Consider the following 15,244-nt stretch of genomic DNA (forward strand, 5'->3'; position numbering starts at 1 on the left):
CATTTAATCCGTCCCATTTGTTGTCGCTAGTTATCACTTCATTTTCATTATCACTTTCCTCCATCCTTTCAAACAATACGCAGCAAAGAAACAAGAAAAATTGCATCAAAAACTTTGAAAACACAATGCGATCAAAATGGATGCTATCACAACAGGAAGCCGAATGTTAACCACAATATGAGAAAATATGATTAGCTAGGATTATCCAATCAGAGCCGTTTTATTAGAAGATGATGGCAGGCCGAAATATCGGCTGTGTCGTCTTTTTAGCTATGTTGCTAGGGCCGATATATCGGCCATTGCATGGTTGGAAAAGTGAAGAAATTGAGAAGTTATTTAAACCTGTTTAATATGAACTGAAATTTCATCTTTACCAAAAATCTAATCTAATAATCATTTTTAAAATATTTTATTTTGAATCTTTTTTATATTTTGTCATATTACACTGTTTAGTTTATTGTAGACTGATTTTCACAAAAATATAGGTTTTGTTGTAAAAAACTAATTTGTTTTTCCAATTGAAATTTATGTAATTTTTGAAGCTCAAATATTGCCAGAACCCATCACAACCTTCTATTTGTCCAAACCTTCCCTGTAAAGTTTCACATAATTATCACTTTAATATCTACAAAAACTATTTATGTCTTCCTTTTTATTACATATATGTATATCTATAATATAAAGCTGAACGTCTGTGTGTGTGTGTCTGATCACGAAGAGGCTCCTATATGGTTGACTATTTTAGAAAACTGATCACATATGATAGAAGATGTATCGAGACACAGGAATGGGTATGTTTGATCTGGCATAATGATGATTCATTAAAATTGTGGGGTCTGCGTACGCGCCTGGTCCACAAAGTATGGAAATCAAATATTTTAAAATTAAAAAAAAAAAAAAAAAGTTTTTGATATAGATGTACATAAGAATACTTTGATAAGTATGTTTTAACTTAAATAGGGATGATATAAAATTGTGGGGTCTGCGTTCGCGCATGGCCTCCATAGAATAGAAATAGGCACAAACTTTATAGACTTTTTATACTTATCTGCGTAAGTATACTTAATAATTATGTTTCAATTTGAAGAAATATGGTATACTAAAATTATGGGATGTTCGTTCGCACCTGACCTCTATAGAATGGAAATATGTCAGAAAGTTTAACAAGGTTTTTTAATATAGATCCACAGAATATTGTGATAAGTGTTTCAGTGTGAAGAGGTATGATATAATAAATTATGGGGTGTATCTATTTTATTTTTACTTTCATCATATTTTGCTTTGGTTTTGATACCCCCAAATTTGAAACTATCTCTTTACAACCCTTTCTTTTCATAACCTATCATACTTTAATAAATCAGAGTCCATTTTCTGCAGGCTGTTTTTGTACCCAGTCAACGACAGGTACTTTTGCTAGTATATATATATATATATATATATATATATATATATATATATAACAAGGGGAGGCTTGATTCCGAATATATTATGTCTCCTCTTTTAGAAATAGGGTACAATTATGAATATCTCCAGTATCAAATAATCTCTATACACTGAAATTTATTTATGAAAACCAAAGAGGGGGGATATAACATGAGAAATATTTGGAATCAAGTCTACCCTTGCTGTTATTTCAGATCATTTGAAACCATAGCAGCAAGTTTTAGTCTCTCTTTTATTCAGGTCAGAGCTTTGGGGGAAATATCAGATAGTTTGTAATTTATATACAAAACTAGGAAAACAAATGACTGTTTGAAACATTTTATGGCTGCAAAGAAAGTGCCAAAAATAGGCTCTGGATGATGGATAATCCCCTTAATGTGTGATCTTAAGGGCAAATGTCACACTACACAATTCAGGTCATCTTTCCAACAAGCCTTCATTTTTTTTTATTTTTTATTTTATAAATTCTGAGCAATAATTGCTGGGATTTTGAATTTATAAAATTTCCAACAATGGTGGTGTGTGTATGTGTGTGTGTGTATATATATATATATATATATATATATACATACACACACACACACTCGTAGACAAATTGAATATTGAAATGCTCATATCTTTGGTTTTATAGTTTATGGGATGAAACTACATGAGAATTTGCAGGCTTTCACTCTTCAGAGAGTAAATACCTGGTTAATGCAACCACGGTGTGTGTGGAATCCGCATTGGTTGGCCTTGTACATGTGTCTCTTTGTTGTTGAAACCACTTTAATAAGATGGCGGTGAAGATTTTTGCGTGGATATCGATAAGGCTGATGCCGCAATGGTTACTGCAAATACGTTCATCTCCTTTTTTAAAGAAGGGAAGCAGGACAGCGTAACTCTAATCTTAAAGGTTTTCAGTTTCCCACACACGGGAGATAATTTGGTGTAAAATTGGAGAGTATTTAACTATAGTGTATACATCTTCTGGAAATAGCACTTCATCTATGACAGTGACAGGCTAACTAGACACCTCGATTTAAGGCCTTGGTGAAAAAATAGTTCTGTCTCTCTATATCCAATGTTCAAGAATCAGAAAAAATACATAAAAGGTTCAAAAGCCCAGCCATGGTTTGCTACATAGAAGAAAGTGCTATTGTTTTCCTACCACTGTTTTAGTTTCCAAGTGGAGCAAAGCGTTCAACCAAATTCTAACCGAGAAGGTAAGAGAATCCACCCTCTGTTAAGAAATATATGTATATATTAGAATACCCGTCTTGAGATGAGTGAAATTAATTCCCAGAACAGAACAGTTTTATATGAATTTTATGTCCCTTTTATGAAGATTAAATCTAAGATATAATGACACTAAACCTCATGTCTAGAACCCTTATTCTAATTTAATCCAAATCTCTAAAAATGTTTAAAATTTGAGTTTTAAAAGGTCTTAAGAAGTAATTTCATAGAAATTTGGTTAATTGGTATCTAATGACTATTGATCAAATTCAGTGCAAATCAGAAATGTTTGAATTTTCTAATGAGACACTGTCCATATTACGCGCCTAAAAATCCTCTAAAATGCTCCAAAGAAACTGAAATTTGGAACAAACTAGTGCATAATAATACTGGAAACCTGTCTCACCCAACTACCCGGACGAAACTTGACCCAATTGATCCCTATAGAATCAATTTTTCTAAATTTAAAATATTATTCATCAGGCACAACGCCAATAAATAAATTCAGCTTTGTAGCTGATTTTTGTTTTGTAGTTTTGATTTTTAACTGGACACACACACACACACACACACACACACACACACACACACACACTTTGGACAACAAATATCGAAAAATTGGCTAAAAACATTAATCTCTTCACCCTCAACTGGGCACTTTTCTATAAGCTTTTTTCGCTTATATTTCCATCCCCTCTTTTCAATTGACTACCCTTAATTTAAACCTTCACCACTTCAATTTGGCGATGGATGCAACGGCAAAAACGTCACTTTTTTTTTTTTTTTTTTTCACGTTCTTTTCCTCCTTCGCAGTACAAGTTTGAGCCTGCTTGCCTACTACCATTTTTTGCTCAACACACACCTCCAAACACCAGGGCAATACCGGTCACCCAGGCTAGTTTATATAATAGATGTTTTTTATAACTTTTTATTTGAACTTCATTGTATTTGAAAAAGTTTATAATTTTTTAAATTTTATTACTTACTATTATTTTGTTATGGATCGTGATTTTATGGTTGGATGTTCGTCCTATCACAAACCAGTTTTGTAAGTGTGGGATTGAGCCTTTGCATTCCATAGACAAAACCTACAAGATGGCAAGTACTTCAATGAGATTTAGCTTGCCAACTGAGATCATTCACCAGAGTATAGCGGTTGGAGCCATACATGAAAGACTTGGGGTATTTGTGAGGATCTGGCATGACCACCCATCCTAATCTCCACATACAGCGGGTGGGTCTTGTAAAATGCTACCACTACACATGCGTCATTATGCCCAAGGAAGGTTGGTCAGCTAAGGAAGACTTGGAAGGAAGTGATTGTACAGAGTGGAATCTGGAGATGTTTCACGTGCTGAAATGTGGGGACAATATACATTCACATTAGACCTATTGCATAAATTACACCGGTGTTTGTTCAAAGATGTACCAGCACTCTTTTTTTTCTTTTTTTTTTTTTGCATTATGTTCTGCAGTCCTGAACGTGCTTCTTCAGAACTGTGAATGAACATGTATCACTGTTGCATTTTCTAAGTTTTGTATTGCCTATTATGATTTTCCCAAGTTTTCTGCATTCCCTAATTAGCTAGGTAGCCTTTGTATAAATTGCTGATGGTTTTTATGATCATGGCTTTACAAAGGAAAAAGAAAAACAAAAAGACTGACTTCCTCTTAAGTAGAGGAAATAATAATAATAGGCGGGAGGTATTTATTTCTCTCTCACCATGAGAAATGTGACACTAGGGTTAGAAAGTGGGATTGAAAAGTCAGTGCCCCAGAGAAGGAGCACTCTGACCCTGCAGAAGCTGCCTGTGTAAGCCCCATCGGCAACCCCTGGCAAAGGCATCTCAGGCAATTAGCAATAAAATCTCAAAGAGAGATGGTAAAGCCTGGGAGGGTGGACTTCCTTGAACTGCATAAAACCAGCATTACACTGCAATCAACAGGGAACGGGTCATTACAGGAATGCTCTCATCGCCATTAATTTTGAGGCCGAGGGGAAAAAGATCCCCCCCCCCCCCGAATATGATAATGAGTAATTAATAGGGCTATAACAAGAGAATATTCTTTTTATTATTTTGACTCTCGAGTATATATCCGACACAGTTAATCAACTGAGAACTACATAACTTTCTAAAATCATAAGATATTAACTGATATATATACTCGAGAGTCAAAATAATAAAAAGAATATTCTCTTGTCATAGTCCTAGTAATTAATACATGATGATGATGATGATGATGATAGCTGCCTTTGTTATGAAAGTGATTTATGAAAAGATTGTAAAATATTGCATGTTTAATGAAAATTTGAAAAACATTTTGAGCACTGTAGAATGATTGTTTTTCTGGTTTGAATTTATTTTTTCTATGATGCAGAACTTCATTTTTGATTTATGCATTTTTTTCTATCTTTTACAGAAACTGAAAAAAGCAGAAGATCTCTCTGTTATTGGATACAAATTGTCCGTATTAGAAGCACGAAAACCAGAAAATCGCAATAAAAACCGATACAGAGATGTAAGCCCATGTAAGTACCTATTATTATTATTATTGGCTACTGATCATCAGTTCAGCATTAAACTTTTTTTCAAATTAAATTTATAAAAAAAAAGAATCAATTTATCTCCCCTTACAATCACTACTACTTGAATAATTGAAACAAGCCGAGGATACAGCTTTTATTATTTTTAGATATTTAAAATGGCACAAAAAAGTTTTTGCAATCTTGTGATTATGCAGTGGGACATTGAAGTCCTTAGAAAAGGGCAATAGATCGATATCTCTCTACACATATATATATATATATATATATATATATGGATAAATACAAAATAAAGCTGATTTCTGACAAATCATTAGTCTTCTAACTTCCCTATAAAATTAAATTTTCTTTAAAAAAAAAAAAAACTGATTGATTTATGTAATTTTTTTGAATATGACATCTTTGTTCTGTGTCAAGTTACCAAATGAAGACTTACAAATAAAAAGTTGATTTTTTATTATTTTTTTTTTCACCACATTATCAAGGCCAAGAGGTCACTCAAGGATAAGGGTTAAAGAGTGTACAGTAGAAATTGGACGATATAGTAATCATTAGTAATGAAAATTCAGTAAATTTGATAACTTATATGGAACGGCTCATCAAGAACTTATTTACGTTAGACTTGAAGACAACCATATTGTAGTCAGCCGGAAAGCAGGAAAACGGAAGACAATTCCACAGAAAGAAGCTCTGTTCATGGAATCTACGTTTAGGTTTAGGCACAGATAAAGAGTGGGGGGAATTATTGATAGTGTTTTCAGCTAGACGAGTGTTTCTTGTGAAAGTTTGGCGAGGGGGGACCATAGACTGAAGCTCAGTCGAACACTTTCCATGAAAATAACGATACATCAGAGACAAACTCGCAACATCTCTTCTGTGAGATATTTTGGTTTAAATAATTTTATTAAAAAGATTTTGGAAATAATAGTATGTACATCATAAAGATTTTATATATATTTTTTAACTGAATGTAATTCTAAATAAGCACTAAATATTTAAAAAATTTGTTCAGGAATATATTGAAAGAAATTGCAAGCTGAAACTCGTTAATTTGTACATATCTCATTATTCGTGCTAGGTTGAGATTGCTTTAGTTTCCATTTAATTATATATTCTGATAACAGAATAGCCTTAACTAAATAATTAAATATAGATTTTTTTTTTTTTTTTCTTTTTTAAATCAATCTGAAATGAAAGTAAGACTCGCATCTTTTTACTGCTGTATGACTATTATCTATTATTACTGGTACTAAAACTAGTTTTCAAAGTAAAATGGAAACTTTTTTTGGGGGGGGTATATAAGGTAATTAAAAATGGCTATTATGAAAAGAGGATAAGATATACAATTATGATTTGAATGTGTAAAAAGATTGATTCACTAGATGGGGTACAAAAAACTTAATTATTTTTTTTTTAATTGTTTAAGTGCTTGTCATGTCTGAGTTAAAAAAAAAAAAAAAAAAAAAATGAATAGTGCAGTTTATTTTGTAAATTAATCTCGTAAAATTTTAATCTAATATATAAAAGGCAAAACGTGTGTGTTTGTATATCTCGCAAAAACTTCAGACAGACGCGTCAGAACGTTTTAAATCTGGATCTTTCGGACGACAAATATCGAAAAATTGGCCAAAAAAACATTAATTCCTTCACCCTCAACTGGGAAGTTTTCTACAAGGAGGGCTTGCTTTTTCTGTGACATTTCTGCAAGTCATCGTCGCCTTTCGATTGACTAACATTAATTTCAACGTTTGCTACTTCCGGTTTTACCATGGATGCATTGGCTAAGACACTTTTTTTTTTTTTCTAAACCTTTTTCTCCTTTGCGTTACAGGTTTGAGCCTGCCTGCCTACTACCACTTTTTTTAACACCTCTCTCCACGTCTATTATATAAATCTTAAACGTTGGTTTGTGCGTGTGTTTGTATGTCTACTAAAAACTTAAGTATTAAAATAAACTTTAAACAAAAGATTAAATTTCACAAAATAATTTTATTACTTTAAGTTAGGAAAATTAATTTTCACTTCTTTGTAAACAAGTCGGTCATTTTTCCTTGTCTCCTAGACAACGCTGGGTAGATATGTTTTGGAAATAAATAGATTTTTTTTTTTTGACATCAAGCTTAATTTCTTTATCTTTTTCTTCCAGATGATCACAGCCGTATCACTTTGGAGTACGGATCCCAAAATGGATTGGGAGACTACATCAATGCAAACCTCATTAAAATTGAAAAGGCTGATCGGAGATACATCCTCACACAGGTTAGAATGCTGAAACATCAATACTACCTTGCATCTCTCTCTCTTTTTCAGATGAAAGATTGATCGTTTGTATTATTTAGGTTATTAAACTACTGTTCTCGTCTAATAGACCTAGCATAGAATTTAATGATATGAGAACCATCTATTATATAAATCTCACCTATCTGTTTAAATGTATGTCGGCCTAAAACTTTTGACAGAGGCGACGAATTTTCATGAGATTGGTAGTTTTGAAGCTCTACCCTTCGGACGACAAATATAAAAAAATTGGCTAAAAACATTAATTCCTTCACCCTCGACTGAGCACTTTTCTACAAGGTGGGGTCGCTTTTTTTTGCAGATATTTTTTAAAGTTATTCCCTCTTTTTTTCGATTAACTAGCCTTGATTTAAACCTCCACCACTTCCTGTTTGGCGATGGATGCAACGGCAAAGACATCACTTTTTTTCACATTATTTTCGTCCTTCGCGGTACAGGTTTGAACCTGCCTACCTATTACCACTTTTTTTTTTTTTTTTTTTTTGCTGAACACACACACCTTCAAACATCTGGGCAAAGCCGAGCACCCAGGCTAGTTAATTATAAATAATAGATCAGAATCCCATTAAAATATGTATTTTATATATATATTATTCCTGCTTAATATTTTTTAGAGGTGAAGCAACCAATAAATTTTTTTTAAGAAAGTTTATACAAGAACGCTTTGTACCAAAGTAGTGCAAGATCTAATTTTTTTTTTATTTATTTATATTTTTAAAATTTATTTTACATCTATATATCACTACATATTGATGAGCATGTTTCGGTCAGCTAGTTTCAAGTAAATGGAGACCTTCTCAGGTGGTACTGCTTAAACAAAAGTAGAGTCTATCAAAAAATAAAAAAAACACTGTCGAAATAATGGATTATCACACATCCCTATGACCCATCGGGTCATAACCACTACCATTATTTGTTTCCCTTTAATTCGTCAACTGACATATTGACATATCTGTTAAGACGTTCTTTAAGCATGACTAAAAATAAGTCTCTTTACTTCTATATTATACTTCAGTACTAGACATTTTAGACCATTAAAAATGGGCAAAAGTTATAGCCTGTTAACTTAAAGTGCTTTGTCAGATTGATGGTTGAATATGGTTGAATTTGTGTTCATTTTTGCATTATATAGTAATCACTATTAATAGCTAAGCATACCTGTAACAGATACCATAATACTTAGTTTGCTGCACCTTATAAAAATCCATGCACAATATCAGCCAGATTGGCCCAGTAGTTTTCATGATTAAGTGGAACAGACAAATACAGTATAGATTATACTTTTGTATTATGTTATACTAGCCTCTGTGTCCGGCGTTGCCTGGGTGTTTGAAGGTGTGTGTTGAGCAAAAAAAATGAAGACAGTGGTAGTAAACAGGCAGGCTTGAACCCGTACCGCGAAAGAACATGAAAAAAAAATGTGATGTCTTTGCCGTTGCATCCATCGCCAAACCAGAAGTGGCAAAGGTTTAAATTAAAGCCAGTCAATTGAAAAGAGGGGATGACTTTTGAAAATATTGTCGAAAAAACACGACCCCTCCTTGTAGAAAAGTGCCCAGTTAAAGGTGAAAGAATTAAAATTTTTAGCAAATTTTTCGATATTTGTCATCCAAAGGATCGAGCTTCAAAACTATACTGATCTTGTGAAAATCCGTCATCTCAGTCAAAAGTTTTAGACAGACATACAAACATACATACATTTAAACAGACAGGTGAGACAATACTTAAGAGTGAGACGCATAGAAATTCCAGTTGAATCTGTTATTTGTTATATATTTGTTATGGGATTAAATGGTAATAAAACAAAGGAATACAGGACTTTTAGGAACAAACATGTATTCACATATATTACAGGCAAAAGCAGGTTGAGCAATACCATTCCTCAATTGTAGGGCATTTGCACATGACCTCCTTGGCCGTGTGCCAATCTCTGACTGCCCGGCACTGTACTCTATATTGGAAGTGACGTCACCAGAGGAAGTGACATCATGAGATAGTTCATTAATCCCATGGAGGGACGTCTCCCCCCCCCCCTCCCAAGCTTTTTGTTTGTAAAAGCTGTCGGTACCTCTTCCTTTTAGGGTTTTGAATTCGTTTCGCAACTATGGCAGTCGATTAACACACACGTCGAACTTCTAAAGCTTGAATTCGTTTCACAACTACGGCAGTTGATTAACACACACGTCGAACTTCTAATCACACTGATGCAGTTGATACACACTGTCGTCGATCTTCTGAACATACTCCTTTTATTGTCCAAGCGTTCGTCATCAGCCAATCGGTGGCCAGAAAAACAGTCACGTGAGGCCTGATATCATCGCTCAATAATCTTACAAAAACCACAGCCGCCATTTTTAATTTCTGCCCTCCCTGTGATCCTCCCAGCAGGTAAGACAACACGTGCAGACACGTGGTCGCTTTCTTCCTTCATTCTGTTCGAGCCCAGTCTTGTGAGGTAATACCTCCTACCGGCAAACACTACCGTCTGAAACGGCCATATTGTCTCGCTAACCCGGACCTGCAGATATGCTCTTCTCAGATTCAACAGGGACACATTAGAACCCAGCTGGCACCACTCTCGTAGTTTGCTAGCATACATGTCAGCATCAGCTGTGAACGCATCAACATATGGGTTCAGTTCTCGGTAGTCCATTACCGGTCTGACTTTGGCTTTGTTGTGTTGAGCAACTGCCATTAATGGGATCAGACCCTTAGGAGGTCCAAGTTTCTTGTATGGGTAGGGAATCGGCCAGCCATCCTCAATCCATTTGCGAAGTTCTTCTTCATACGCCGGCCTCATGTGGTCGGGCACATGGTATTCAGTTATTCCATTCTGCAGTTTGGCTGGTTCCCGGTTTTCCGACCACTTCCATGAGGCAGTCCAAGCCCTCTTTTGCTTGTCAAATTCAACGCTGAAGTCTGGTTGGTCGATCCTTAGCGCAGCACACACTGGGGCTTTCTCCTGAAAATGTACCGCCCCCGTCGCCGTTATATAGACACCACCAAGGGCTCTGATGGCATCATATCCTAGGAGCAGGTCAAAACTCGGGGTTTTTCGAGCACTACCAACACCTCTAGGTTAGCGGAGCTTCCATTTTTCGTCCGAATGTTTACATTGCCCACCCGGAACATGTGCGCGTCTCTCCACTGATGGTAGTCACTCTGACGTTCTTCTTTCTCCAAATGTGGCAGAGATCTGCACATACAATAGTGCAGGAGCACCCGGAATCGAGGAGTGCTGAGCAGTGTTTCGTTGATATATATCGGGATGATCGGCAGCATCTCATTTAATTTCTGCGTGGGGAAGAGGTCGGCGCTGACACCTTGTTCCGTTTTCCGGACAGTCTTGAGCTATATGGCCAGTTTCCTTACACCGGTAGCAGCGAACACAGCCGTTGGTTGCAATGTGGCCCTGTCCATTGCATCTGTAGCATATGATTCCACCACGTGGACCAGGTCCCTGATACGGTTTCTTATCATTCGGTGTGGACTGAGCAGCAGCAATTACTGGTTCCCTCATCTCGGAGTAATTCTTCATTACAGTCCTGGCCCAATCTACTAGGTCATTAAGGGGCAACGAATCTGCCATTGAGCTAGCTCGTAGTAGTTGCTTTGCTCCTGTCGGGAGTCCTGCTAGGAATTTGCATGCTAAGGCCCGCTCAGGCAGTCCACCAAACAACACTGTCAACTTCGTCAGCTCTGCCAAGTACACGTCGACCGTTTCGCCTGGACATAAGGTCCTTGCCTCAAGTTGCTCCCAAGCAGTGGTGGGGTCAATCGCAAACGCCTTGAACAGCGCCGCCTTGATTTTCTCGTAGTCCTGTTTGCCCTCATGGCTGAACTGTTGATACACCGCAAAGGCGCAGCCGGACAAACGCAGAGGAACAACATGTTCAAAGTTTTTTACGCCAGACAAAAGGCAATGTAATTCCACCTTTTCCACCCAGTCAATTACTCTGGTATTAATTTGAGGTCAATTTTTTCCGCCATTTCGCCGAAATAGCTTGAATTCTTTTCGCAACTATGGCAGTTGATTAACACACACGTCTAACTTCTAATCACACTGATGCAGTTGATACACACTGTCGTCGATCTTCTGAACATACTCCTTTTATTGTCCAAGCGTTCGTCATCAGCCAATCGGCGGCCAGAAAAACAGTCACGTGAGGCCTGACGTCATCGCTCAATAATCTTACAAAAACCACAGCCGCCATTTTTAATTTCTGCCCTCCCTGTGATCCTCCCAGCAGGTAAGACAACATGCGCAGACACGTGGTTGCTTTCTTCCTTTATTCTGTTTCGACTTTACAGGTTTACCATCAATGGCTCGGTAAACTTTCTCTTACGGAATGACCGCTGTATTTCAGGTGTTGGTTGAGGAGGTTCAAGATCAAAAGTTTCAAAGACAGTGTCTATCGGCTTATCTTTCAATGGTGGACTGTCGCTGGTTTCAACTGATCGACATTTTAGTTGGTTCTGGTGACGTTTGTAGGTATATGTTGGTCCTTGGATGATATAGACCATGTCACCGACTCTCTTAGTAATTGTACCCACCTCCCAGAATGATGTGTTGTTTTTATAACTTTTGAAAAAAACACTCTTTCACCTAATCTGAAACGTTTACTGGGTACATAAGTGGTCACTTGGCTGTTTGGGTAAGAGCTTGTCAAAAACGGATCTCACTTTCCGCGCAAACATCGTTTCTGCAGGTGAGACTGCTGTTGGTGTGTTCGGGTTGGGTGTAATCCTATACACGTGTAGAAATTGTTAAAGTGCTTCCTTTTTAATCTTCGGAAGAGACACCTTGAGTTCTGTGATTGTGTTGCCCATCATCGTTTTTATTTCCCCGTCCATCCGAAGAGGTGCAATGATGGAATCTTCAAACGGATCCCTTTTCAATGGTATCAGTCTAGATAGGCTATCCGCATGGCAAATTTGTTTCGAAGACAAGTACTACTTAGGTTGCTTTGGCTTGGGGAATTCTTTTGGTGCAGGTTTTTTAGCTTCCGGCTTTGCAATTTCAGTTTTTTTTGTTTTTTTTTGCCTCCTTTGGCAGATTTCATTGAAGCTTTTTCCGAATTCTCTGTTGCTGCGAATGGGGCGCTATGTTTCTTCTTGAAACCGGGCAGTGTTTTCTTTTAGTTCGAATCTTGCTATAGCTTTTGTACATTTTCCTAGTCCTGGTGAGAATACTTCTGGAAATTCCTTTTTTAACTCACCTTCAATTGTTGTGCTTCTGTAGACGAGTCTTCTACCCTATGACAATTTATTCATAGTTTGGTCCCGCAATTCGAATCGCTCCATCCAGTCAGTACCGAAGAGGTTTTCGGATGTCCTATGTACATACACTTTCACTTTTTTGGTAACACCATTTAAGGTCACCGGGAGTGTGAGCTCTCCCTCAAATTCCACTTTATCGCCTGTCACAGTTCGTTGATTTGTTTGTCTTCCGCATGGTTGGTTTCCTTAGCCTTTTCCACGTATTAAGGTTAATGATGCACAGGTCTGATCCGGAATCCAATTGTAGATGCACAGTTTTATTTGTGATGTTAACTGTGACATATTTGCGCCAGTTCTTCTCTGAATCCAAGTCGGATCTAGTCTGTCAGACGCTGTTCTTGACCTTGTTCTTCCTGCACTGGATCGCTTTGTGGCCCTTCCTGCCACATTCATTGCAGTACTTATGTTTGTAAGAACATTGACTCAATAAATGTTTCCCGCCACAGCGATAGCATGGGCTTGTAGGGGATCCGGGTCTTGTGACTGGGTGGTACTTATTAGGTGTAGCCTGAGTTTTCTTTCTTCCAGCTTTGCTTTTGAGGGGTGAGTATTTTTCCGGTCTGTAGGTAGTCCTTCTAATGCCTGTTGCGCCTGACTCCTCGACGTATCTCGAGTTGTTCCTTATGCAGACTACTTGTTGACAATCCTCGGCCAACTTCTGGAGGGTGAGGCCCTATTCGCTCTCAAGTCTAGAGAGAACACGTTGTCTAATCTCAACGTTTTTGGATGAAACTAGATCCTGCTCAAAAATTAAACACTTGAAGTCAGCTGCCGATAGGTCAGATAGACGGAAATCATCGCAGTGTTTATTTACCACGGACGCGAAGGTCAGGTAATCGTTGTCGTCGCTTTTTTTTGCAGGTTAAAGCACTTCCATCTTCTATGAAAGAGCGTAGAATTCGGGCTGAACAGTTCGGATAAAAGTTTGACTGCTTCAAAAAATTCTTCCTGGGGAGAATATAATCCACAAACTTGCTATGTTCTGTGGTCCCTGATTTCCACAAAAGTAGGCAAACTTTTTTAGCGTTACTCCACTCTTGACAATCCAGTGAATAGGTCCTCATATCTCCAATAGAAAACGTCAAATGTCCCATCTAACTCCGCTTGGTAGTTGAACGTTTCTATGGCATTCCATTTTGTACTTTGAGGAAAAGGCAAAACTGTCGTCCCTGTGTTCCGTTCTATCGAATATTTTTAGCAATAGTTTTCTTGTTGAAGTAGCATTCTCTCCATCACTGTTTATCACGTTCTTTTAAATTTTCCTCAGCTGCTGGTCCATCTGGGCCTTTATTAGCTGTATTAATATCGTTTTAACATCCTCCATCTTGTAATGGCTTTTCTAAATGCACGAAAAAAAAATTTATTTCTGTTTTTGACTGGAGAAGAGAGATAAAATAATAATAAAAAAGAAAATGTCTTTTCTTTGAGTGTGTGCATATGAGGAGGGAGCAATGTATCCTTTACTCCTTGGTAAAAACCTTAGTGATAACCCAATATGATGGTGGACAAAAAAATTTTTTTTTTACTTGCGAAACAAAAAAAAAAAATATATATATATATATAGTCTTTGAAGTTTTTAACCTTTAAAACTATACAAAAAAATACTTTTTATCATTCGTTAGAAAACCATCTAGTCAGTAAGTCATTTAATCACCTGCAATCACTGCATCAACTCGCTCTCGAATTTACTATAATACCAATAATTTATTTTTTAAGGGATCATCAGTTGTTTACCATGAAACACTGTTTCGGGGATTTATATATATATGTGTGTATATATGTGTATATATATATATATATATACTGTGATATCATACAGTTGCAAAAGAATAAAAATTGTGGAATTGTCTGGAAGTTAACCAAAATGGCTGGGGGGGGGGGTCCCCACGCGGAAGAAAAAAAAGTTTTTTTTAACTTTAGGACCAACAATTAAAAATAGAATATTTCAGAAAATTCCACTCAATGAAAAAAAGTATTTGATTTTACTCTCTTGTTAAAATATTGCATAGTTAGCAGCAAAAATCAAAGGCAAAAATCAAAGGCAAAAATAAAACTTTTCACTTCATTTAAAAAATGTCCAACTTTGCATAAGAATAAACCGTAGGCAAGTTACAATTAGAAATTGTTCTCGCAGTGAAATTGGGTAAACATTTTTCTTGTTCATTTTTTTTTTCGTTCTTCTTTCAATAAGCAACCAAATTAATTTTTAAACATTAACAAAAATGCGTTTAGTACAGTTCTTTTCAATTTAAATACGGAGACAAAAAGATTAACTTATAATTGAGTCGACCGCTTTGCCATGTGTTTGTTTTTTTTTTTTTTTTTTTTTTTTTTTTTTTTTTTTAAAGAACGTAACAGCCGAATTCTTAGCTTGTAAATCCAAAGTTCTTTTGAAGTCAAATTCATTTCATTCTTTTGAAGTCAAATTCATTTCATTCTTTTTCTCTTTTATGGAGTTAA

The 15,244-nt window shown here is 36.4% G+C and overlaps 1 protein-coding gene across 4 annotated transcripts in view; it reads left to right on the forward strand.

Moving 5' to 3' along the window:
* The window catches only part of LOC145277976 (tyrosine-protein phosphatase non-receptor type 2-like), a 175,083-nt gene that overhangs the window by 107,025 nt on the left and 52,814 nt on the right, over window positions 1-15,244 (forward strand). For all 4 annotated transcript variants that reach the window (XM_080130111.1, XM_080130113.1, XM_080130114.1 and 1 more), the window contains 2 exons: window positions 5,083-5,191; window positions 7,353-7,465. In XM_080130111.1, coding sequence (XP_079986237.1) covers window positions 5,083-5,191; window positions 7,353-7,465 — 222 coding nt within the window. The remainder of the gene's footprint in view (window positions 1-5,082; window positions 5,192-7,352; window positions 7,466-15,244) is intronic.

Source organism: Euprymna scolopes, chromosome 6, assembly GCF_053919585.1.
Source record: "Euprymna scolopes isolate OS-2025 chromosome 6, ASM5391958v1, whole genome shotgun sequence".
NCBI lineage: Eukaryota > Metazoa > Mollusca > Cephalopoda > Sepiida > Sepiolidae > Euprymna > Euprymna scolopes.